The sequence below is a fragment of the Salvelinus alpinus genome, chromosome 1 (assembly GCF_045679555.1).
Source record: "Salvelinus alpinus chromosome 1, SLU_Salpinus.1, whole genome shotgun sequence".
In the NCBI taxonomy this organism is placed as follows: Eukaryota; Metazoa; Chordata; class Actinopteri; order Salmoniformes; family Salmonidae; genus Salvelinus; species Salvelinus alpinus.
In genome coordinates this window covers 110190849-110213741 of record NC_092086.1, presented here as the reverse complement: position 1 = coordinate 110213741, position 22893 = coordinate 110190849, and the positions used below count along the sequence as shown (strand labels likewise).

The 22893-nt window shown below is 42.3% G+C and overlaps 2 protein-coding genes across 4 annotated transcripts in view; one reads left to right on the top strand and one right to left on the bottom strand.

Annotated features, from left to right (window-relative positions):
* ctif (CBP80/20-dependent translation initiation factor) overlaps positions 1 to 22893 on the top strand; it is a 180463-nt gene that overhangs the window by 22099 nt on the left and 135471 nt on the right. The window contains exons 2-5 of the mRNA XM_071389018.1: positions 7372 to 7609; positions 13263 to 13334; positions 19480 to 19608; positions 20891 to 20964. Of these exons, the coding sequence (XP_071245119.1) occupies positions 7427 to 7609; positions 13263 to 13334; positions 19480 to 19608; positions 20891 to 20964 (458 nt within the window). The 5' untranslated portion in view covers positions 7372 to 7426. The remainder of the gene's footprint in view (positions 1 to 7371; positions 7610 to 13262; positions 13335 to 19479; positions 19609 to 20890; positions 20965 to 22893) is intronic.
* On the bottom strand, positions 2365 to 5537 carry LOC139538637 (putative nuclease HARBI1). Of its 3 annotated transcripts, XM_071340926.1 has the most exons (11): positions 5349 to 5517; positions 5085 to 5261; positions 4933 to 4994; positions 4764 to 4850; positions 4635 to 4676; positions 4393 to 4566; positions 4278 to 4313; positions 3625 to 4179; positions 3440 to 3555; positions 3232 to 3343; positions 2365 to 3137 (listed from the first exon to the last, which is right to left on the bottom strand). In XM_071340926.1, the coding sequence occupies exons 8-11, from the start codon at positions 4094 to 4096 to the stop codon at positions 2767 to 2769; spliced, it is 1071 nt and encodes a 356-aa protein (XP_071197027.1). In that variant the 5' UTR covers positions 4097 to 4179; positions 4278 to 4313; positions 4393 to 4566; positions 4635 to 4676; positions 4764 to 4850; positions 4933 to 4994; positions 5085 to 5261; positions 5349 to 5517; the 3' UTR covers positions 2365 to 2766. The 3 variants fall into 3 exon arrangements, with proteins under 3 accessions (XP_071197027.1, XP_071197035.1, XP_071197016.1); XM_071340934.1 differs by lacking the exon at positions 3440 to 3555 and having other exon boundaries at positions 5349 to 5537; XM_071340915.1 differs by having other exon boundaries at positions 4393 to 4676.

Sequence of the window (22893 nt, the reverse complement as noted above, 5' to 3'; positions counted from 1 at the left end):
CTGTACCCACTCTGGTCCTCTGTGGATAAGAACATAGGTCTACCACTACACCACTATGCAGGCCTGAACATAGGTCTACCACTACACCACTATGCAGGCCTGAACATAGGTCTACCACTACACCACTATGCAGGCCTGAACATAGGTCTACCACTACACCACTATGCAGGCCTGAACATAGGTCTACCACTACACCACTATGCAGGCCTGAACATAGGCCTACCACTATGCAGGCCTGAACATAGGCCTACCACTACACCACTATGCAGGCCTGAACATAGGCCTACCACTATGCAGGCCTGAACATAGGCCTACCACTACACCACTATGCAGGCCTGAACATAGGCCTACCACTATGCAGGCCTGAACATAGGTCTACCACTACACCACTATGCAGGCCTGAACATAGGCCTACCACTATGCAGGCCTGAACATAGGCCTACCACTACACCACTATGCAGGCCTGAACATAGGCCTACCACTATGCAGGCCTGAACATAGGCCTACCACTACACCACTATGCAGGCTGTTCTGCTCCCATAATAAATCCTCATGGCCTGGCGTGGGGTGACCTGGCCAGTGATGTAGCAGGCAGGCCTCAGTCATGTGACCACCAACACAGGCACTTAACTGTCAGATCACAGACTGGGAGAAAGGGGTGCTAGATGCTGGGTTCTAAGACAAAGACGTGTTATGGGAACCCCTGTAGAGGGACAAAGCTGTCCTGTCTCATAACTGACTCTGTCTGGGCTGGGGACAAGGTTAGGTAGGTGAGACAGACTGGAATTAGACTGCTGTTCTACTGGGCATGGGTGGAGGAGTGAAGGCGGATTGGCTTTGAGGAGGGGACATAGACTTTGGCTACTGACTTCGTCTTCCCCCAAGAAAAGTTGTGCCGATCAGTTGAAGAAACCCTTGTCAAGGTCCAAATCTAACAAAACATCACAACATGTCATCATAATATATGCACAAACTGTTCTGAACTGTTTCGGCTGTGAATTATGCGGACTCCTTTAGACTGAGTGCTACGGCCAACTGTCTGGGATGTAAACACAATGTCTCCCCTGCTGGCAGAGTATTGTAAACACAGCTGTCTGGAATGTAAACAGCTGTCTGGAATGTAAACACAGTGTCTCCCCTGCTGGCAGAGTATTGTAAACACAACTGTCTGGAATGTAAACACAATGTCTCCCCTGCTGGCAGAGTATTGTAAACACAACTGTCTGGAATGTAAACACAATGTCTCCCCTGCTGGCAGAGTATTGTAAACACAACTGTCTGGAATGTAAACACAATGTCTCCCCTGCTGGCAGAGTATTGTAAACACAACTGTCTGGAATGTAAACACAATGTCTCCCCTGCTGGCAGAGTATTGTAAACACAACTGTCTGGAATGTAAACACAATGTCTCCCCTGCTGGCAGAGTATTGTAAACACAACTGTCTGGGAGGTAAACACAATGTCTCCCCTGCTGGCAGAGTATTGTAAACACAACGGTCTGGGAGGTAAACACAATGTCTCCCCTGCTGGCAGAGTATTGTAAACACACCTGTCTGGGATGTAAACACAGTGTGTCTCCCCTGCTGGCAGAGTATTGTAAACACAACGGTCTGGAATGTAAACACAATGTCTCCCCTGGGGCCTGTTGCACAAAACTAGGATAAGGGATTAAGCCAGGATATCTTGGTGATCCTGGCTCAATTGATCCGTAATCCGGTTGCACTAAAGATGGATAGGGGGCAGGAGGATATGTTATGGTATAAATTACCATGGAGATTTATTCTGTGGAGCTAGCCTGCTCCAGACCAGGCTAAATTCCAGGATCTATTTAATCTCATCCCTAATGTCAGTCAGCAGTCACCACAAATGGAAACCAATAGTTATTTCACTGCTCACTATACATTGTTATCACATATAACTAGACCCACTGTTATTATTTAAACGTTTGTGATCATTAATTTCAATGATTTTGGATAAAAAATGATTTTTAGATGATGTTGCTATCATTAGATAATTTACAGTTTCCCATAGACTATAAGGCTATATATAAAATGATAGAATATTAGGGCCACAGAGGGGAAAAAAACACAAGTCATAATATTGTAACCAGTTGTTTTAAAGGAGGACAGTTGTTAAAATGACAGATGTGGGGCATTTCGTGAAATTGTACTTCAGTATGGTTTCATAAACAAAGACATGCTGATGTGCCAGAATATTAAGTATCACATTGTCATAAGTATCAAAACTGTAAAAACAATATGTAGCTTTTCTGCAGAAAGAACCAGCCTCATAAATTTATGACTTTATCCTTTTTCTTCAGTGTGGCCCTAGTACTCTGTCATATAAACAAATACACATTCCATATGAATATAAAAACACAATGTGTAACATTATGTTCCTTTATTGAATAAGGACAAAACAAAGCAGGTAAACCATCAGCTCCTTTCGAAACTGAAGTCACAGTGACTCTACAAGATGGAAAGCACAGAAGCCAAGCATATTATACAAAATGATACATACACATTCAAAGGTCTGTATATAACACACCCTGCATGTCTGCACACTAAAATAAATGCAGGACAAATCCATACACATCAACTGAACAGACAAATGAATGGATGCAGTAGCCTCCCTGCAGCCTTGTATTACACACAGTATACCGCACAAACATCATAAGAGGCCAAATTCGTCAAAAAACGAACCCAAAAAAACCCCAATTCCTCTGCCACCGCAGGACATATTTAACCAAAATTGAAAGCACACATACTAACTAAAATAATTCAACACATATTGGTCCCTCAGCAGCCGACCACTGTCGTCATCAGGGAAGATTGCCGGATTGTCCCAGTCCATGGCTGGTGGCACTCTGGGGGCCCTCTCCTTCCTCAGGCAGGCCACATTGTGGAGGACAGCACAAGCCACAGTAATATCACATGCCCTAACAGGGCTGACCCTTAATTTGTGAAGGCAGTGAAAGCGTGCCTTCAGGAGGCCAAAGGTCATTTCAACTCTGGCCCTGGTCCTGGCATGGGCATGGTTGTAGGCCTGCTGTGCTTCCTGGGGGTCTGTGAAAGGTGTCAGGAGAAAAGGCTGGCAGCCATACCCCCTGTCTCCCAGCAACACACCAGAGAATTCACCTGTCAACACAAAATCTCATCATTACTACCTCATAAACACAGTGATATTCTTGACACAGCCATGATGGTTATAAATAGGGGTTGTGTGGCTTACCTTGTGATAGGCACTGATAGATTTCAGAGGCCCGAAAGATTCTGGAGTCATGGACTGAGCCAGGCCATTTTGCCACAACATTGCTGATCACACAGTCAGCATTGCAGACCATCTGAAATCATAAGATGAGGAATATTACACCAATCAATGCACATCACTGGCAATGCAGAGTGTTCGTCAATGGACAATATCAAAAAGTTATGTTCACCTGAACATTAATGCTGTGAAAGGATTTCCTATTCACAAAATCGGCCTCATGGGCACCTGAGGGGGCTTTTATCCTTATGTGTGTGCAGTCCACTGCACCAATGACATTGGGGAAACCTGTCACACAAAGTAATGAGTATCCTACTATGTGTTAACAGTTGTCCTGTAATTTGTAGATCCTCTTACCTGCAATCCTATAGAACTCCTCTTTGATGTCACAGAGTCTTCTGTGGCCAGGGAAGGAGATGAAGACATCTGCTAATGCTTTGATAGCCAGACACACACTCCTTATTGTGCGGCAAATTGTGGCCTTGTTCAGCTGTTCTGCATCCCCCACTGAGTACAGGAAGGCTCCACTAGCAAAAAAGCGCAAGGCCACACAAACCATTTGCTCCACACTCAGTGCATGGCTCCGTGCAGTGCGGTGCTTAATCCTGGGACCCAGTAGTCTGCATAGATACCTGATGCCATCTGCAGAAAACCTGTATCTTTCATATAGATGGTCATCAGGGAAGGCCAGTGGGTCCAACCGGTCCCTGAAGACCCTTTCTCGCCTGAAGGCTCTCCTCAGCACAAGTGCTTCTTCATCCACCACATCTCGCACGAATGGGCATGCCATTGTCAGAGCAGAAAGGAACACACAATTTTGGGCCTTCATATAGGCTAGTGGCCACACCTGGTGCTGGGGGGGTGGGCAAAAGAGGGCGATGCCTTATAACGATGACTTGGTTGTACTGATTGCTGGGAAAATAAAAAAAACCTTAGAAAGATGCCACCGTCCTGTGTGCTCACAATAAGAGCTCATATGTCATGGCTCACTTGACTTTACGAGAATATACCTAATTTTTATTTTGAGCTGTGTCATCTTCTTGGAGCTGGGGGAGGAAAGAAAAATAATGATTAATACATTTGTGTTACAGTTAGCATACAGTGTACATTGAAGGCATATCTCACCTCCCTCTCAAGTTTTTTTATTTCAAGGTCCAGTTTCCTAATTGTCCTCTTTTTTATTTCGGACTCCAGTGCAAGATTTTCCATCTTTTTCTTCTTGTACTGAATGTCTATGTCTGCCAGTTCTATTTGGCGCCGGAGGTGGTTGCCATACAACTTTCTGATAGCTTGTGAGCTCTGTGAACACAATACAATTAGCGCAGCTGGAATTTGGCAGGATGTGGTGTCCTTTTATTAATACGCACTATGTTGCCAGGCTGGTTTTCCCACTGTATAGCATCTGGGTCCTGTAAAAGAAATTAGATTTTTTGATTTTGATGAGGACTCCTCACCATTGTAGAGTAAATAGTACTTTCACAGTCTTAACATGATACCTCATGCCTTCTGGAATCCAGAGAGATGGTCTCCTCCTCATCATCGTCTCCATCATGTGCTGTTGCTGCTGCACTGGGGCCTTCACCCTATCACATTTAATCGGATTCATATTGAAGCTAGTAGACAAGACATGCCAGGCCTACAGTATGCCTTTGATGGAGTACTCACTGGATCAGCATCGTCTGGTGCTTGTGCTGGTGGCTCTAACAGGAACACAGTGCTGCCAGACACTGCAAGGCAATAGGTAAACCAAAGTCAGACAGTCCAAATTGATTCAATATGAATGTGGTTGTATCCCATGTAGAGATGGAAGGACATACCTTGAATGAAGCGGGTGGCATCTTGGGAGGAACCTATGCTCGTCTCTTTCCCCCCAGGGATCCCCTCTAAGACGGGCCTGCCTTTATTTAGCTCCAAGGCCATGTCCTCTGCTGGGGTAAGGTCAGCCTTTGGTGACCCACCACCCGTGCCTTGTCTGTGGGTATTCTTTTTCACTGCTAAAACAGTACAGACAATGTGTGAGCAGGCACCTTCTGGGTACAATATATGCTTGTGCTTTGTTAAATATTAGTCAGGGACCATACCATTCTGCAGAATGTTCTTGTATTTGATTTTGACCTGCTGCCATGTCCGTTTTGGCCCGTTCATGTTTAATCTACACACACACACACACACACACACACACACACACACACACACACACACACACACACACACACACACACACACACACACACACACACACACACACACACACACACACACACACACACACACACACACACACACACACACACACACACACACACACACACACACACACACACACACACACACACACACACACACACACACACACACACACACACACACACACACACACACACACACACACACACACACACACACACACACACACACACACACACATTTAATGGAGTCACACTGCAAAAAATTACTTGGTATTTTTGTCTTGTTTTCAGTAAAAATATCAAAAAATTTATCATAGCTTTATACAGTGTGATGGAGTTACTTTACACAATTTCACTCATATCTGCAGTGCATTTCAATTAAAAATTTAACCGTTTCATAATTACAGTACAACTGCATTTTTGGAGATGTGAATTAAATATTTGAATTGTAATTGTGATGTTTCAGCGGAGCGGTGAGTGTGTAATTGTGCACTACTTACGCATTCAGGCGGTCTGCAATACTTTGCCACGCTTTTTCTCTTTGCTTTATCACTGTGGCGGTGTTGCCTTTCTTCTTAATTATATCTTTTACCTCCTCGTATGCCTCCATGAGGATTTGTGCTTCCGACGGGGAAAAGTACGCGGCTCTAGTTGCCATGGTAAATCAGTTAATCTGTGATCTGTGGCGGGGTCTATTTGAGTGAGCCGTGAGCGCGCACCTATCCAGGATTGGTTTCACCTGGCTTAATGAATCCGTGTCTGCTCATCCTGGCTTGGTCTTTGTGCAACCAATTAAGCCTGGACGCACATGTTTTGGCTTCATTGAGCTCAGCTGAGTCATTTATCCCGGATGTCTTAATTCTACTTTTGTGCAACAGGCCCCTGCTGGCAGAGTATTGTAAACACAGCTGTCTGGAATGTAAACAGCTGTCTGGAATGTAAACACAGTGTGTCTCCCCTGCTGGCAGAGTATTGTAAACACAACTGTCTGGAATGTAAACACAATGTCTCCCCTGCTGGCAGAGTATTGTAAACACAACTGTCTGGGAGGTAAACACAATGTCTCCCCTGCTGGCAGAGTATTGTAAACACAGCTGTCTGGAATGTAAACACAGTGTGTCTCCCCTGCTGGCAGAGTATTGTAAACACAGCTGTCTGGAATGTAAACACAATGTCTCCCCTGCTGGCAGAGTATTGTTAACACAACTGTCTGGAATGTAAACACAATGTCTCCCCTGCTGGCAGAGTATTGTAAACACAACTGTCTGGGATGTAAACACAATGTCTCCCCTGCTGGCAGAGTATTGTTAACACAACTGTCTGGAATGTAAACACAATGTGTCTCCCCTGCTGGCAGAGTATTGTAAACACAACTCTCTGGGATGTAAACACAGTGTGCCTCCCTTGCTGGCAGAGTATTGTAAACACAGCTGTCTGGGATGTAAACACAGTGTGTCTCCCCTGCTGGCAGAGTATTGTAAACACAGCTGTCTGGGATGTAAACACAATGTCTCCCCTTCTGGCAGAGTATTGTAAACACAACTGTCTGGGATGTAATCACAGTGTCTCCCCTGCTGGCAGAGTATTGTAAACACAACTGTCTGGGATGTAATCACAGTGTCTCCCCTGCTGGCAGAGTATTGTAAACACAACTGTCTGGGATGTAAACACAACTGTCTGAGATGGAAACACAACTGCCCTCTAGTCAATGGGCGGGGTGTTGATTTGACGTTCATGTTAGTCTGACTTTTCTTAGCTGTTTTCCTGAAGGTACGTTGTCATGAATGAAAACAACATCCTACTATATCTGATTGACTTACTAACTTAACGTTTCTTGACTCAACATGGTGAAGTGATGTGGAGAGGTTGTTGCCTGGTTTTGTTTTGTTTACAAATACGCCATTTCTCTCTGCAGGTCCCTCCCTCCTCCTTCCCTCCCTCCCCCGCCAGGTGACAGGCAGCAGGTCGCCATGGAGAACTCGTCTGTGGCGTCAGCGTCCTCAGAGGCTGGCAGCACGCGCTCGCAGGAGATTGAGGAGCTGGAGCGCTTCATCGACAGCTACGTGCTGGAGTACCAGGTGCAAGGCCTGCTGGGAGATAAGAACGAGGCAGACCTGGACGGAGACAACAAGCCCCAGTCCCACATCTCACAGGTTAGCTAAAGCTGAAAGGGATCAGAGCCAACATGGCTACAGTAATGATAACGGTCATGGCTAAAGATTAAGATCCAACATGGTAATGATAACGGTCATGGCTAAAGAGTAAGATCCAACATGGCTACAGTAATAATAACGGTCATGGCTAAAGATTAAGATCCAACATGGTAATGATAACGGTCATGGCTAAAGATTAAGATCCAACATGGTAATGATAACGGTCATGGCTAAAGATTAAGATCCAACATGGTAATGATAACGGTCATGGCTAAAGATTAAGATCCAACATGGCTACAGTAATGATAACGGTCATGGTTAAAGATTAAGATCCAACATGGCTACAGTAATGATAACGGTCATGGTTAAAGATTAAGATCCAACATGGTAATGATAACGGTCATGGCTAAAGATTAAGATCCAACATGGCTACAGTAATGATAACGGTCATGGCTAAAGATTAAGATCCAACATGGCTACAGTAATAATAACGGTCATGGCTAAAGAGTAAGATCCAACATGGTAATGATAACGGTCATGGCTAAAGATTAAGATCCAACATGGCTACAGTAATGATAACGGTCATGGTTAAAGATTAAGATCCAACATGGTAATAATAACGGTCATGGCTAAAGATTAAGATCCAACATGGCTACAGTAATAATAACGGTCATGGCTAAAGAGTAAGATCCAACATGGTAATGATAACGGTCATGGCTAAAGATTAAGATCCAACATGGTAATGATAACGGTCATGGCTAAAGAGTAAGATCCAACATGGTAATGATAACGGTCATGGCTAAAGATTAAGATCCAACATGGAGACAGTAATGATAATGGTCATGGCTAAAGATTAAGATCCAACATGGTAATGATAACGGTCATGGCTAAAGAGTAAGATCCAACATGGTAATGATAACGGTCATGGCTAAAGATTAAGATCCAACATGTAGACAGTAATGATAACGGTCATGGCTAAAGATTAAGATCCAACATGGTAATGATAACGGTCATGGCTAAAGAGTAAGATCGAACATGGAGACAGTAATGATAACGGTCATGGCTAAAGATTAAGATCCAACATGGTAATGATAACGGTCATGGCTAAAGATTAAGATCCAACATGGAGACAGTAATGATAACGGTCATGGCTAAAGATTAAGAGCCAACATGGTTACAGTAATGATAACGGTCATGGCTAAAGAGTAAGATCCAACATGGTAATGATAACGGTCATGGCTAAAGATTAAGATCCAACATGGTAATGATAACGGTCATGGCTAAAGAGTAAGATCCAACATGGTAATGATAACGGTCATGGCTAAAGATTAAGATCCAACATGGAGACAGTAATGATAATGGTCATGGCTAAAGAGTAAGATCCAACATGGTAATGATAACGGTCATGGCTAAAGATTAAGATCCAACATGGTAATGATAACGGTCATGGCTAAAGATTAAGATCCAACATGGTAATGATAACGGTCATGGCTAAAGAGTAAGATCCAACATGGTAATAATAACGGTCATGGCTAAAGATTAAGATCCAAAATGGTAATGATAACGGTCATGGCTAAAGATTAAGATCCAACATGGCTACAGTAATGATAACGGTCATGGCTAAAGAGTAAGATCCAACATGGTAATGATAACGGTCATGGCTAAAGATTAAGATCCAACATGGAGACAGTAATGATAACGGTCATGGCTAAAGATTAAGATCCAACATGGTAATGATAACGGTCATGGCTAAAGATTAAGATCCAACATGGTAATGATAACGGTCATGGCTAAAGATTAAGATCCAACATGGAGACAGTAATGATAACGGTCATGGCTAAAGATTAAGATCCAACATGGTAATGATAACGGTCATGGCTAAAGATTAAGATCCAACATGGTAATGATAACGGTCATGGCTAAAGAGTAAGATCCAACATGGTAATGATAACGGTCATGGCTAAAGATTAAGATCCAACATGTAGACAGTAATGATAACGGTCATGGCTAAAGATTAAGATCCAACATGGTAATGATAACGGTCATGGCTAAAGATTAAGATCCAACATGGTAATGATAACGGTCATGGCTAAAGAGTAAGATCCAACATGGAGACAGTAATGATAACGGTCATGGCTAAAGATTAAGAGCCAACATGGTTACAGTAATGATAACGGTCATGGCTAAAGAGTAAGATCCAACATGGCTACAGTAATGATAACGGTCATGGCTAAAGAGTAAGATCCAACATGGTTACAGTAATGATAACGGTCATGGCTAAAGATTAAGATCCAACATGGTAATGATAACGGTCAAGGCCAAAGAGTAAGATCCAACATGGATACAGTAATGATAACGGTCATGGCTAAAGATTAAGAGCCAACATGGATACAGTAATGATAACGGTCATGGCTAAAGAGTAAGATCCAACATGGTAATGATAACGGTCATGGCTAAAGAGTAAGATCCAACGTGGTAATGATAACGGTCATGGCCAAAGAGTAAGATCCAACATGGCTACAGTAATGATAACGGTCATGGCTAAAGATTAAGAGCCAACATGGATACAGTAATGATAACGGTCATGGCTAAAGAGTAAGATCCAACATGTAGACAGTAATGATAACGGTCATGGCTAAAGATTAAGATCCAACATGGTAATGATAACGGTCATGGCTAAAGATTAAGATCCAACATGTAGACAGTAATGATAACGGTCATGGCTAAAGATTAAGAGCCAACATGGATACAGTAATGATAACGGTCATGGCTAAAGAGTAAGATCCAACATGGTAATGATAACGGTCATGGCTAAAGAGTAAGATCCAACATGGTAATGATAACGGTCATGGCTAAAGAGTAAGATCCAACATGGATACAGTAATGATAATGGTCATGGCTAAAGAGTAAGATCCAACATGGTAATGATAACGGTCATGGCTAAAGATTAAGAGCCAACATGGAGACAGTAATGATAACGGTCATGGCTAAAGATTAAGAGCCAACATGGCTACAGTAATGATTAGTGATGCACCGATATTACATTTTTGCCCGATACCGATATGAGTTTTCTTGACAAAAATAACGATACCGACAACCGATATTTAAAAATGTTGCGACCTTTTAAGCATTCTAGTACAGTTAAATAGTTAACACACACATGGACGCAGCTAGTTAAGTAAAGGTTACACACACACACACACCACACTGACCAAAAAGTTATTTTGTTGGCGTTTACATATGTCCCCATTACCAGTAAAACATAATCATAGACCTATTTCATTCACTTGCTGTGCTGTTTGGTTGTTCATTTGTTCAGTCGTTTCATTCTCAACCAGGATTTCTATGTAACGCCGTTTGGGTCTTTGCGTGTCAAAAAAGATACATGTCAAATAACATGTATTTGACCAATCAGGACCTGAATATGACTATGACTGATAATTTTACGCGTTCATAAATTTTTTACGTAGTTATTACACATTGATTACACTATCACTCGTATGTCATATGTCACAACGATTCATCGATACGTATGCTCTGATGCTGGTAAAGTTGTCTCACGCACCTACAGTGCTGGTCATAAAAAAAGCTAGCTAGTTCATGGATGCAAACAATGTTCTTCCCCCAAAACATATCAAAACAACATCTGTTTCAGTAGATCTAGTTAGCTAGCTAACTATCTAGCTAGGTGTCATCATCTAAAATAACCCTCATTTATAAAACAGTTCTTATTTGATTAATGGTGGTCGGACCCAGCTATGTGAAGCTAGCCACAATAAGGATTAGTCACAATAGTGGACTTTGCGGTTCGCCTTCAAAATATAAAGTATAACATAATTGAACTATTTGTCTTCATTTGCATCACTGTCAATGACATACTTTTATTTTGAAGGAAACCCTCAAACTCCACTATTGTGGCTAATTTCACAACACATAACCCGGTCCTGTCGAACGTCACTAGCCAGATGAGGCTATATATGCAGACGATAACGGTCATGGCTAAATATTAAGAGCCAACATGGCTACAGTAATGATAAGGGTCATGGCTGATGAACCAGAGCCAACATGGCTACAGTAATGATAAGGGCCATGGCTGATGAACCAGAGCCAACATGGCTACAGTAATGATAAGGGCCATGGCTGATGAACCAGAGCCAACATGGCTACAGTAATGATAAGGGCCATGGCTGATGAACCAGAGCCAACATGGCTACAGTAATGATAAGGGCCATGGCTGATGAACCAGAGCCAACATGGCTACGGTAATGATAAGGGTCATGGCTGATGAACCAGAGCCAACATGGCTACAGTAATGATAAGGGTCATGGCTGATGAACCAGAGCCAACATGGCTACGGTAATGATAAGGGCCATGGCTGATGAACCAGAGCCAACATGGCTACAGTAATGATAAGGGTCATGGCTGATGAACCAGAGCCAACATGGCTACAGTAATGATAAGGGCCATGGCTGATGAACCAGAGCCAACATGGCTACAGTAATGATAAGGGCCATGGCTGATGAACCAGAGCCAACATGGCTACAGTAATGATAAGGGCCATGGCTGATGAACCAGAGCCAACATGGCTACAGTAATGATAAGGGTCATGGCTGATAAACCAGAGCCAACATGGCTACAGTAATGATAAGGTTCATGGCTGATGAACCAGAGCCAACATGGCTACAGTAATGATAAGGGCCATGGCTGATGAACCAGAGCCAACATGGCTACAGTAATGATAAGGGCCATGGCTGATGAACCAGAGCCAACATGGCTACAGTAATGATACGGGCCATGGCTGATGAACCAGAGCCAACATGGCTACAGTAATGATAAGGGTCATGGCTGATGAACCAGAGCCAACATGGCTACAGTAATGATAAGGGCCATGGCTGATGAACCAGAGCCAACATGGCTACAGTAATGATAAGGGCCATGGCTGATGAACCAGAGCCAACATGGCTACAGTAATGATAAGGGCCATGGCTGATGAACCAGAGCCAACATGGCTACAGTAATGATACGGGCCATGGCTGATGAACCAGAGCCAACATGGCTACAGTAATGATACGGGTCATGGCTGATGAACCAGAGCCAACATGGCTACAGTAATGATAAGGGCCATGGCTGATGAACCAGAGCCAACATGGCTACAGTAATGATAAGGGCCATGGCTGATGAACCAGAGCCAACATGGCTACAGTAATGATACGGGCCATGGCTGATGAACCAGAGCCAACATGGCTACAGTAATGATAAGGGCCATGGCTGATGAACCAGAGCCAACATGGCTTCAATAAATGCAAATGTACAAAGCATTAAAAGTACTAGAAATAATCAAGGTTATGATAATGCTGCTGTTAAAACTTCTGTTGAACTTCCTATTGCACTGAAACCCAAACCTGGCTGCTCCCATACATAAATACACAGTAAACTGGGGTAGTTTACCCCATGGGATATATTCCAAGCTGAGCAGCATTTACAAAATAGCCAAGCTAAAATTAGTGGACCACACGGACCAGCTGGTAAGCGGAGGGAGGAGGAGAGATTTGTAAATGTCATTCATTTCACCAGGACAGAAATGTGTAAAACAAGTCATTCTCTCTTCCTGCCCTTTGTAACTTCCTTTCCCTCCTCTCTCACTCTCACCTAGTGGACAGAGGACTGCAACGACAGGAAAGATGGGAGTTGGTCATCCTCACGGGGGAGGGGCTCCACTAAACCGGTGAGTTCCTGGTAATCTGGACTGTGTGTGTCATACAGGTTGGCTGAGGATGAGGTTGGGTCCCTGAATACTACACACAGCTGTGCTGAGGCCCAATGTCCAATACCCCACCCAAACCCTTTCCCTCCCTCCCGCCCAACCCAACTCTGTCATTGACCAGGGTGGAAACGAGCTCTCAATGACAGCCGAGGTTACTAACGTATGGCTCCAGTTAAAAATACATACAGCACAGATAGTGCTTCTGTTTCATTGGGTATCCACTTGTCTACTTATATAGCAAATGCCCATAGGACACAACCATCAAAAGCAAACGTCATACTAAAAGTAAGCAGATGCATTTTGAATGTAACTTATTTCATTTCTGATGATGGTATACGACATATCTCAGTCCGAAGCTCTGCCCAAGTGTAGGATGGATGAAGACAAGTGTTCATCATTTGCAAATTGTAGGCCTAACTAGGGGTGGGAACGTTTAAATGTTAAAACGTTTAAAAAAACATTAGGTTCTTTTAATGTTAAGAAAAAACCCTAACTCAAAAACAATGATTTTAGTATTTTTTCCCTTTGGAACCTTAGTATTTCTAACAGCAACAACAGCACAATGGACACTTAAATCATTACAAAAAACACCAACCGCAGAATATTTATGTGGAACATTTGTCAATATCAAATCAATCAGGGTAGATTTCTCTGGGCATTTAAGATTTGGGCGAGTGGGTGAATTAATCAACTGGGTAAGATTCATAGAATTACAAAACATTTTTAAATCATCAGACACCGGCTTTAACCAACACCAGTTGAGATCACCAATCAAGATCATTTCACTGTAAAGAAGTTTAGACATAAGGTGCGTCAAAGAAGAAAATGCATCACCGAGAGCAGAGGGGGGTCTATAACAGCCAATCACAGTTATAGAGAGGCCCTTTGAAACCTCAATATTCAAAGCAAGAAATTCCAACTGTTTACAAATAGTTTCAGACTTTGCCACACTTACATGGAATTTAGATTTTACATATATAGCCACACCCCCACCTTTCTTAACCCGATCAGTGCGATAAACATTGTAACCACTTATACAAATATCCTTATCAAAAACAGACTTGCTGAGCCAGGTTTCAGAAAACACAATTACATCAGCATCAGTTGATTTAGCCCAAATCCTAACCCCATCAATTTTTGACAACAGGCTGCGTACATTTAAATGAAAAATACCAAAACCAGATCTTGATTTAAAATCAGAGGGGGTTTGGAGACATTGCATATCAGGGCCAGGGTTAGGTTGCACGTTACCTGATATCAACAACAGAATAATAACTAGGCACCTCTGTTTAATAACCTTGCACGGCTTCTCTTTTTTAAGAGACCTACTGCAAGCGAATTCTACAAGTGCGTTTCCAGACAATACAAAACAGTCATTTAAAACCATTAGACTTTGGTAGTGACACAAGTTCGTACTGTTCACATCATGACACAAATGCATCGGCACTTGGACGAGTGGACCGAGTGAAAAAGAGCGAGTTCCTGCATACAAAATGTCTAATGGACGCGAGAGTACATTGTCAGATGTACTCACCCTGCGACAATGTTCGTTTTCTCCAGAGTTCAGTAAAGTCAGTGCACAAAGCAATACCACGTAAATTGTCATTTTCTCTGACAAAAAAAACAAGAGGCCAACGAAGGTAAGTGGAGAGAGGGACAGCGTGTATGTGAATCAATGTGAGTGTTTGCGCGTGTGAGTAGATTGGGTGTTGAGGGAGATAGAGAGAACGGGTTGAGCTGCCACTGACAGCCAGGCGAAGAGCAAAAAGGAGCAGCTTGGACAAGACACTCCGCGGACGAAGGAGGAACTCAGGCCAGCCAGAGATAGGGTTACTTTGGTAAACTTCAAGTAATGAAGTGCCGAGTTGAGGAGGACCCGTGATCTTTACACCAGCAAAAATGAAATAGTTTGCACTACACAACAACGAAGTTACGCAACCATAAATAAATAGATTATTAGTAGGTTAAAATGTACTAGTCACAAACAAACGACTTGACATTCTGCCATCTTGGATTTGTAGGTTCACTGCAATCTGCGATTGCAGATTGCAATACCATACCATATCAACTCCTCCACTGCAGAGAATGCAGAACATGTACTACACAATGCTGATGTTATTGTCAAGAAGACCTATTTGTAATATCTATGAGGGAGGAGAATGGACAGTAAGGGGTAATAAATAGAGATAGGTCTGCGACTGCTGCCGAGTCCATTTACATGTCCATTTACACGTCCATTTACATGATGAATGTCTGACCACCAATGCTGCAAGTGGGGGGGGGGGGGGGGCAGTGGAGAATGTATGAGAGAAAGAGAGACTCACAGAGAGAGAGACAGAGAGAGGTTTATTATTTATTGGTATCCCCATTAGCTTTTGCCGCAGCAGCAATTCTTCCTGGGGTCCACAAAAAACTGATAGACAAGGAAAGTCACACAAATACAACGATATACAACTAAAATAATACAAACAACTAAAATAATACAAACAACTAAAATAATACAAACACCACAAGTAAAATATAATACAAACACAACTAAAGAATAATGTGGGTGTATATTGTGTGTGTGTGTTAGAGTTTAACCAGTTAAACTCAGAGCGGTTGTTTTGGGCCCTGTACGGGGCCGGTGAGTTTGGGGGAAATACCTTAAAAATAAATTTTATCCGAAAATAGAACGTGACAAACCTTTAACAAAAGCTACAGGCCTTGTCATTTTGGAAATCGAACTCAAATCTTACTGCTGGCAATGTTATAAGAACCTCGCCACCCTCCCCATACAGGCCATAATGCAATGTAGGTCAAGTCATCAAAAGTGTAAACATGTAGTATGCATGGAAAGGGTACTCCCTGATGGTCATTGTCAAGCAATCCATTTCCTTCTCCAGCCACATTACCTTGTATGTATCCTTCACCTGCAGCGTTTAGCTAGCTCCTCGTTTACAGCAGAAAAAGTGAATGGGAAAAGAGGTTTGAAGTTTCCTCACCAGTCTGCGTCTTATTTCAACAACAAAAAACTCAATAACCTGAAAGCCCTGATTGCTAAAGGCGACTTGAAAATCCATTAAAGCCATTTTGGCACAGTGACTCACTACCCAAACCAGACGAAACTGGTTTCAAGTCGCCAAGAGACATCATGTGATCTCCTACTGCTATCTAGTGGACAAATTGGAAATCAGACAGAGTTAGAACGCAACCATTAGGTAAAAGATCGAATATTTTTTTTGCTCAAACCTAAACTTTCAGATCTTTAGTTCCCGAACACGGGGAAATTGCATGCTGTTCATGTTAGTTCTGTATATGCAGTTAAGGGCAAGGCATGCTTCTCTGTTTTGAGCCAGATGCAGTTTTGGTAGGTTGACGACCAGTGACAAATCATTTGTCGAAATAGAGGAGAGTAAGGGACAGCGCACTGTATATATCTGATGTTAGAGAAGCTTTCACTGAAGAACACTCTCTGGGTTCTTTGGATAAATAACTCTCCAACCATGTAATGGTCGGTGATGTAAAACCATAGCAAGTGACTTTATAACAACAGATGACCAATAACATCAAAGGCTGCACTGAAATCTAACAACGATCTCCACCTATCATCTGATTATCCATTTATTTTAACCAATCATCAGTCATCTGACTCAGTTGAAGTTCAGTGCCCTTCTCTATATGCATGTCAGTAGTTTAGTAGTTCTCTGAAAAAAAGCTTTGTATTTGGTCAAACACAATTCTCTCCATCAGTTTACTAGGAACAGGCAGCAAACGGATTAGTTTCACATTAAGCTTGTTTATACCTGGTGGCTTATCATTATTGATGGATGACAGTTGTTCCACCTTTCACACACTGACTTAACCAAATTCAAAACCGCAATCCTTCTCTTTCATTACTACACCTTTAAAACAACAATAGGATGGTTCAATGTTGTCATTTCACTTGAGTTTTTCCACTTTACTAGTGAAATAGTAATTGAAAGTTTTCGTTATAAATGACACATCAACTTCAAAAGAACGATGGAGATTAATTGGGTTTTCTGCCCATGATATCATTTAAAGACCTCTGAACCTATCACCTATTACTACCTGTCAGGGCAAGGAGATTGAGGTTGTAACCTCATATAAATATCTTGGAATTCTAATTGATGACGGCCTCTCTTTTAAATTGCATATTCAACAACTTACAAAAAAATTGAAGCTGAAATTGGGATTTTATTTTAGGAATAAGGCCTGTTTTTCTTTTGAAGCCAGAAGGAGGCTAGTATCAGCTACATTTATGCCTTTACTAGACTATGGGGATATTTTATATATGAATGCTTCCGCTCAGTGTTTGAGATCAATTGACACTCTTTACCATGGCACTTTGAGATTTATTTTAAACTGCAAAACCCTTACGCACCACTGTACTTTATATACCAGGGCCAACATGGCTACAATATTGATTTTGTTCTCTCTGCAGTGGAGGAGTTGATATGATATTGATTTTGTTCTCTGGAGGAGTTGATATGATATTGATTTTGTTCTCTCTGCAGTGGAGGAGTTGGTATGATATTGATTTTGTTCTCTCTCTGCAGTGGAGGAGTTGATATGATATTGATTTTGTTCTCTCTGCAGTGGAGGAGTTGATATGGTATTGATTTTGTTCTCTGGAGGAGTTGATATGGTATTGATTTTGTTCTCTGGAGGAGTTGATATGGTATTGATTTTGTTCTCTGGAGGAGTTGATATGGTATTGATTGTGTTCTCTCTGCAGTGGAGGAGTTGATATTGTATTGATTTTGTTCTCTGGAGGAGTTGATATGGTATTGATTTTGTTCTCTCTCTGCAGTGGAGGAGTTGATATGGTATTGATTTTGTTCTCTCTGCAGTGGAGGAGTTGATATGGTATTGATTTTGTTCTCTGGAGGAGTTGATATGGTATTGATTTTGTTCTCTCTCTGCAGTGGAGGAGTTGATATGGTATTGATTTTGTTCTCTCTGCAGTGGAGGAGTTGATATGATATTGATTTTGTTCTCTGGAGGAGTTGATATGGTATTGATTTTGTTCTCTGGAGGAGTTGATATGGTATTGATTTTGTTCTCTCTGCAGTGGAGGAGTTGATATTGTATTGATTTTGTTCTCTGGAGGAGTTGATATGGTATTGATTTTGTTCTCTGGAGGGGTTGATATGGTATTGATTTTGTTCTCTCTGCAGTGGAGGAGTTGATATGATATTGATTTTGTTCTCTCTGCAGTGGAGGAGGTTGATGACTGCAGTGGAGGAGTTGATATGATATTGATTTTGTTCTCTCTCTGCAGTGGAGGAGTTGATATGGTATTGATTTTGTTCTCTCTGCAGTGGAGGAGTTGGTATGTTATTGATTTTGTTCTCTCTGCAGTGGAGGAGTTGATATGATATTGATTTTGTTCTCTCTCTGCAGTGGAGGAGTTGATATGGTATTGATTTTGTTCTCTCTGCAGTGGAGGAGTTGATATGGTATTGATTTTGTTCTCTCTGCAGTGGAGGAGTTGATATGATATTGATTTTGTTCTCTCTGCAGTGGAGGAGTTGATATGGTATTGATTTTGTTCTCTCTGCAGTGGAGGAGTTGATATGATATTGATTTTGTTCTCTCTGCAGTGGAGGAGTTGATATGGTATTGATTTTGTTCTCTCTCTGCAGTGGAGGAGTTGATATGGTATTGATTTTGTTCTCTCTGCAGTGGAGGAGTTGATATGGTATTGATTTTGTTCTCTCTCTGCAGTGGAGGAGTTGATATGATATTGATTTTGTTATCTCTGCAGTGGAGGAGTTGGTATGGTACTGATTTTGTTCTCTCTGCAGTGGAGGAGTTGATATGGTATTGATTTTGTTATCTCTGCAGTGGAGGAGTTGATATGGTATTGATTTTGTTCTCTCTTTGCAATGGAGGAGTTCGTATGGTATTGATTTTGTTCTCTCTGCAGTGGAGGAGTTGATATGGTATTGATTTTGTTCTCTCTTTGCAATGGAGGAGTTCGTATGGTATTGATTTTGTTCTCTCTTTGCAGTGGAGGAGTTGGTATGGTATTGATTTTGTTCTCTCTTCCTCTTCTCTCTCTCTTGCTCTCTTTCTCTGTCTCCACCCCCTCTCTCTGCAGGATGAGTGGGATCACAGTAGTAATGGCAGTACAGGGTCCAGGCCCAGCTCTGGTTCAAGGCCTGGTTCAGGCTCCAGGTCCGGTAGCCGAGGGAGGAACAACCAGTTCAGAGGGCCAGCCAAGGTACAGGTAACTACCAAACCATACTACAGCTTTTATATCATCAGTCCCCAACCTTAACCCCCACAAACACAGTATTATCAAGGTACAGGTAACTACCAAACCATACTACAGCTTTTATATCACCAGTCCCCAACCTTAACCCCCACAAACACAGTATTATCAAGGTACAGGTAACTACCAAACCATACTACAGCTTTTATATCACCAGTCCCCAACCTTAACCCCCACAAACACAGTATTATCAAGGTACAGGTAACTACCAAACCATACTACAGCTTTTATATCAACCACCACCACCACAGAACCCCACAGCAGCTGTGGATGGTGGAGGAAGAAATGGGAGGACGGGCTCTCTTCCAGCCATTACTACAGTATGAGAGCATCGTCTGGTTTCTTCCTCCCCCGGCCTCCACAGTCCCACACAGTAATATGTATCCAAGTCCTGTTTCACTCTCTGTTGTCCCAAGGGATCGTAAGAAAGCTACTGCAGGCTTGTGGCTGCTCCAGAAATCCACCACATGATTTACTATGAGGTCATCAGGGGTCGTCAGGACAACCGCCACCCTCTTTTAGCATGCATCACCTTACTGGAGAGGGGTATACTGTAATATGAAGTGCATGAAAAGTCCTCAATGGTACTGGCTTACCTTGTTTTGTTCCATGTTATGTAATGTGGGGTTAATGCAGGGTTTGGGGCAGAGGGGTTGTCCTCTGGTTCTTCTGTCAGGCTCCAGGATATGTCTCTCCCAGAGGAGTTGTGTGTCTGCTCCATAGAGATACATAGAGGACTCTAGATGTCATAATGTCATTCCTTCCCACAGGGAAAACACATCAGTCATTTACCCACATACAGTACATGTTGACAGACCAGCTAAACACTATTTGTGTCCCAGAAATGTTTTTATAGAAATAATGTCACTTCCATCCCTCTCAACACAGGTTGGTGGCACCTTCATTGGGGAGGATGGGCTCGTGGTAATGGTTGGAGCGGAATCAGTGGAATGGTATAAAACACATGGTTTCCATGGTTTCCATGTGTTTGATGCCATTCCATTCGCTCCGTTCCAGCCATTATTATGAGCCGTCCTCCGCTCAGCAGCCTCCCCTGCCTCCTCAAGTAGTAATAATAAATGACGGGATGATTATCTTTCCACTGAAGGGGACTTTAACTAATGCTTCATCAATGTCAGGGTGTGTTAGCATGCAGGTTGAGTGTTTTTAAAGTTTAGCGCGGTGACGAGAGAGCGGTTTTGATCACTATTCACACTATTTGTGTGTTGTCTTTCAGAACGGGAACAGAGAAGGGGCATTTGACATCCTGGGTACTGACATCTGGGCTGCTAACACCATGGACTCTCATGGGTATGTCATGCACACTGTTGACTCATTCACGCCCCCATCACCACACACACACACACAGACACACAGACACACACACACACACAGACACACACACACACACGCACACACACAGACACAGAGAGAGATGATGATGATGACTCCTATTACATATTAATTCTATCTCTTGCTCACACTGATACATGGCTAGTTGAGAGTGTTTTACTTGAATAGCCTTCTCCATGGCATTGTATTATGGGATGGATATGAAGAAGAGGTTAGAAATACTCCTGTCTTATCCTTGTACTGTGGTGTTGCTATCTTATCCAGACAACCTGATGATAGGATCAAATCAAAGTGTATTTGTCACATGCACCGAATACAACAGGTGTAGACCTTACCGTGAAATGCTTCCTTACAAGCCCTTAACCAACAGTAAGAAGAGTTAAGAAATATTTACCAAGTAGACTAAAGTAAAAAATAATAAAAAGTAACAATATACAGGGGGTACCGGTACTGAGTCAGTGTGCGTGGCTACAGGTTAGTTGAGGTAATTTGTACATGTAGGTGGGGGTGAGGTGACTATGCATAAATAGTAGCGAGTAGCAGCAGTGTACAAAACAAATGGGGGGGGGTCAATGTAAATAGTCCGGTGGCCATTTGATGAATTGTTCATCACCCTGAATAGTTGTCGTTGTCAGACAGGAGATGGAACAACACAACCGCAGGGACCACACAGTTTTAACAAAGATAACTACACTCGCAACAGCTTAGCCTCGGGTTTAATTCAATTCATTTACAGCCACGTCTTCTTTCAGAATCAGCCAGCTGTTTTTTTTCATTGGTGACACGTCTTCTGGCCCTCAAACAGCGTGTGTTCAGAGAACATGTGGTTTGTTCTGATATATATATATATATATATATATTTTATGCTAGTATTGTTTTATGAATCCTCTGTGTTTTTAGCCACAGGTTTAATTAGCTCAGTTTCTCTATTCACTAGAGACATGAAGGGAATGTCACCTTTCTGAGGATACTTTCCAATGGCACCCTATTCCCTATAATATAGTGCACTGCTGTTGATGAGCCCTGGTCAAAACAGTTCACTATATAGGGAATAGGGTGCGATTTGGGAATGCCGCCTGATATTCAGATTTGGGGACCTAGGGGCCTGTTTGTGACACATTCTGTCATCACAAATACATGTTACCGCATCCCAAAGCTCCCCCTTTTGGAATGCGGTAACAGCATGCAGTTAGTGTTTAATATATTGTGTAACCTGATAGCTAGGTAGGTGTGTTAAATAAGAGAGAGCGACTTGTGATGATATGTACAGTTGAAGTCGGAAGTTTACATACACCTTAGCCAAATACATTTAAACTCTAAACTTTTCAACTTTAAACTTTTCACAAATCCTGACAATTAATCCTAGTAAAAATTCCCTGTCTTAGGTCAGTTAGGATCACCACTTTATTTTAAGAATGTGAAATGTCAGAATAATAGTAGAGAGAATGATTTATTTCAGCTTTTATTTCTTTCATCACATTCCCAGTGGGTCAGAAGTTTACATACTCAATTAGTATTTGGTAGCATTGCCTTTAAATTGCTTAACTTGGGTCAAACGTTTTGGGTAGCCTTCCACAATCTTCCCACAATAAGTTGGGTGAATTTTGGCCCGTTTCTCCTGACAGAGCTGGTGTAACTGAGTCAGGTTTGTAGGCCTCCTTGCTCACACACGCTTTTTCAGTTCTGCCCACAAATTTTCTATAGGATTGATATCAGGGCTTTGTGGTGGCCACTCCAATACCTTGACTTTGTTGTCCTTAAGCCAATTTGCCACAACTTTGCAAGTATGCATGGCGTCATTGTCCATTTAGAAGACCCATTTGTGACCAAGCTTTAACTTCTTGACTGATGTCTTGAGATGTTGCCTCAAAATATCCACATCATTTT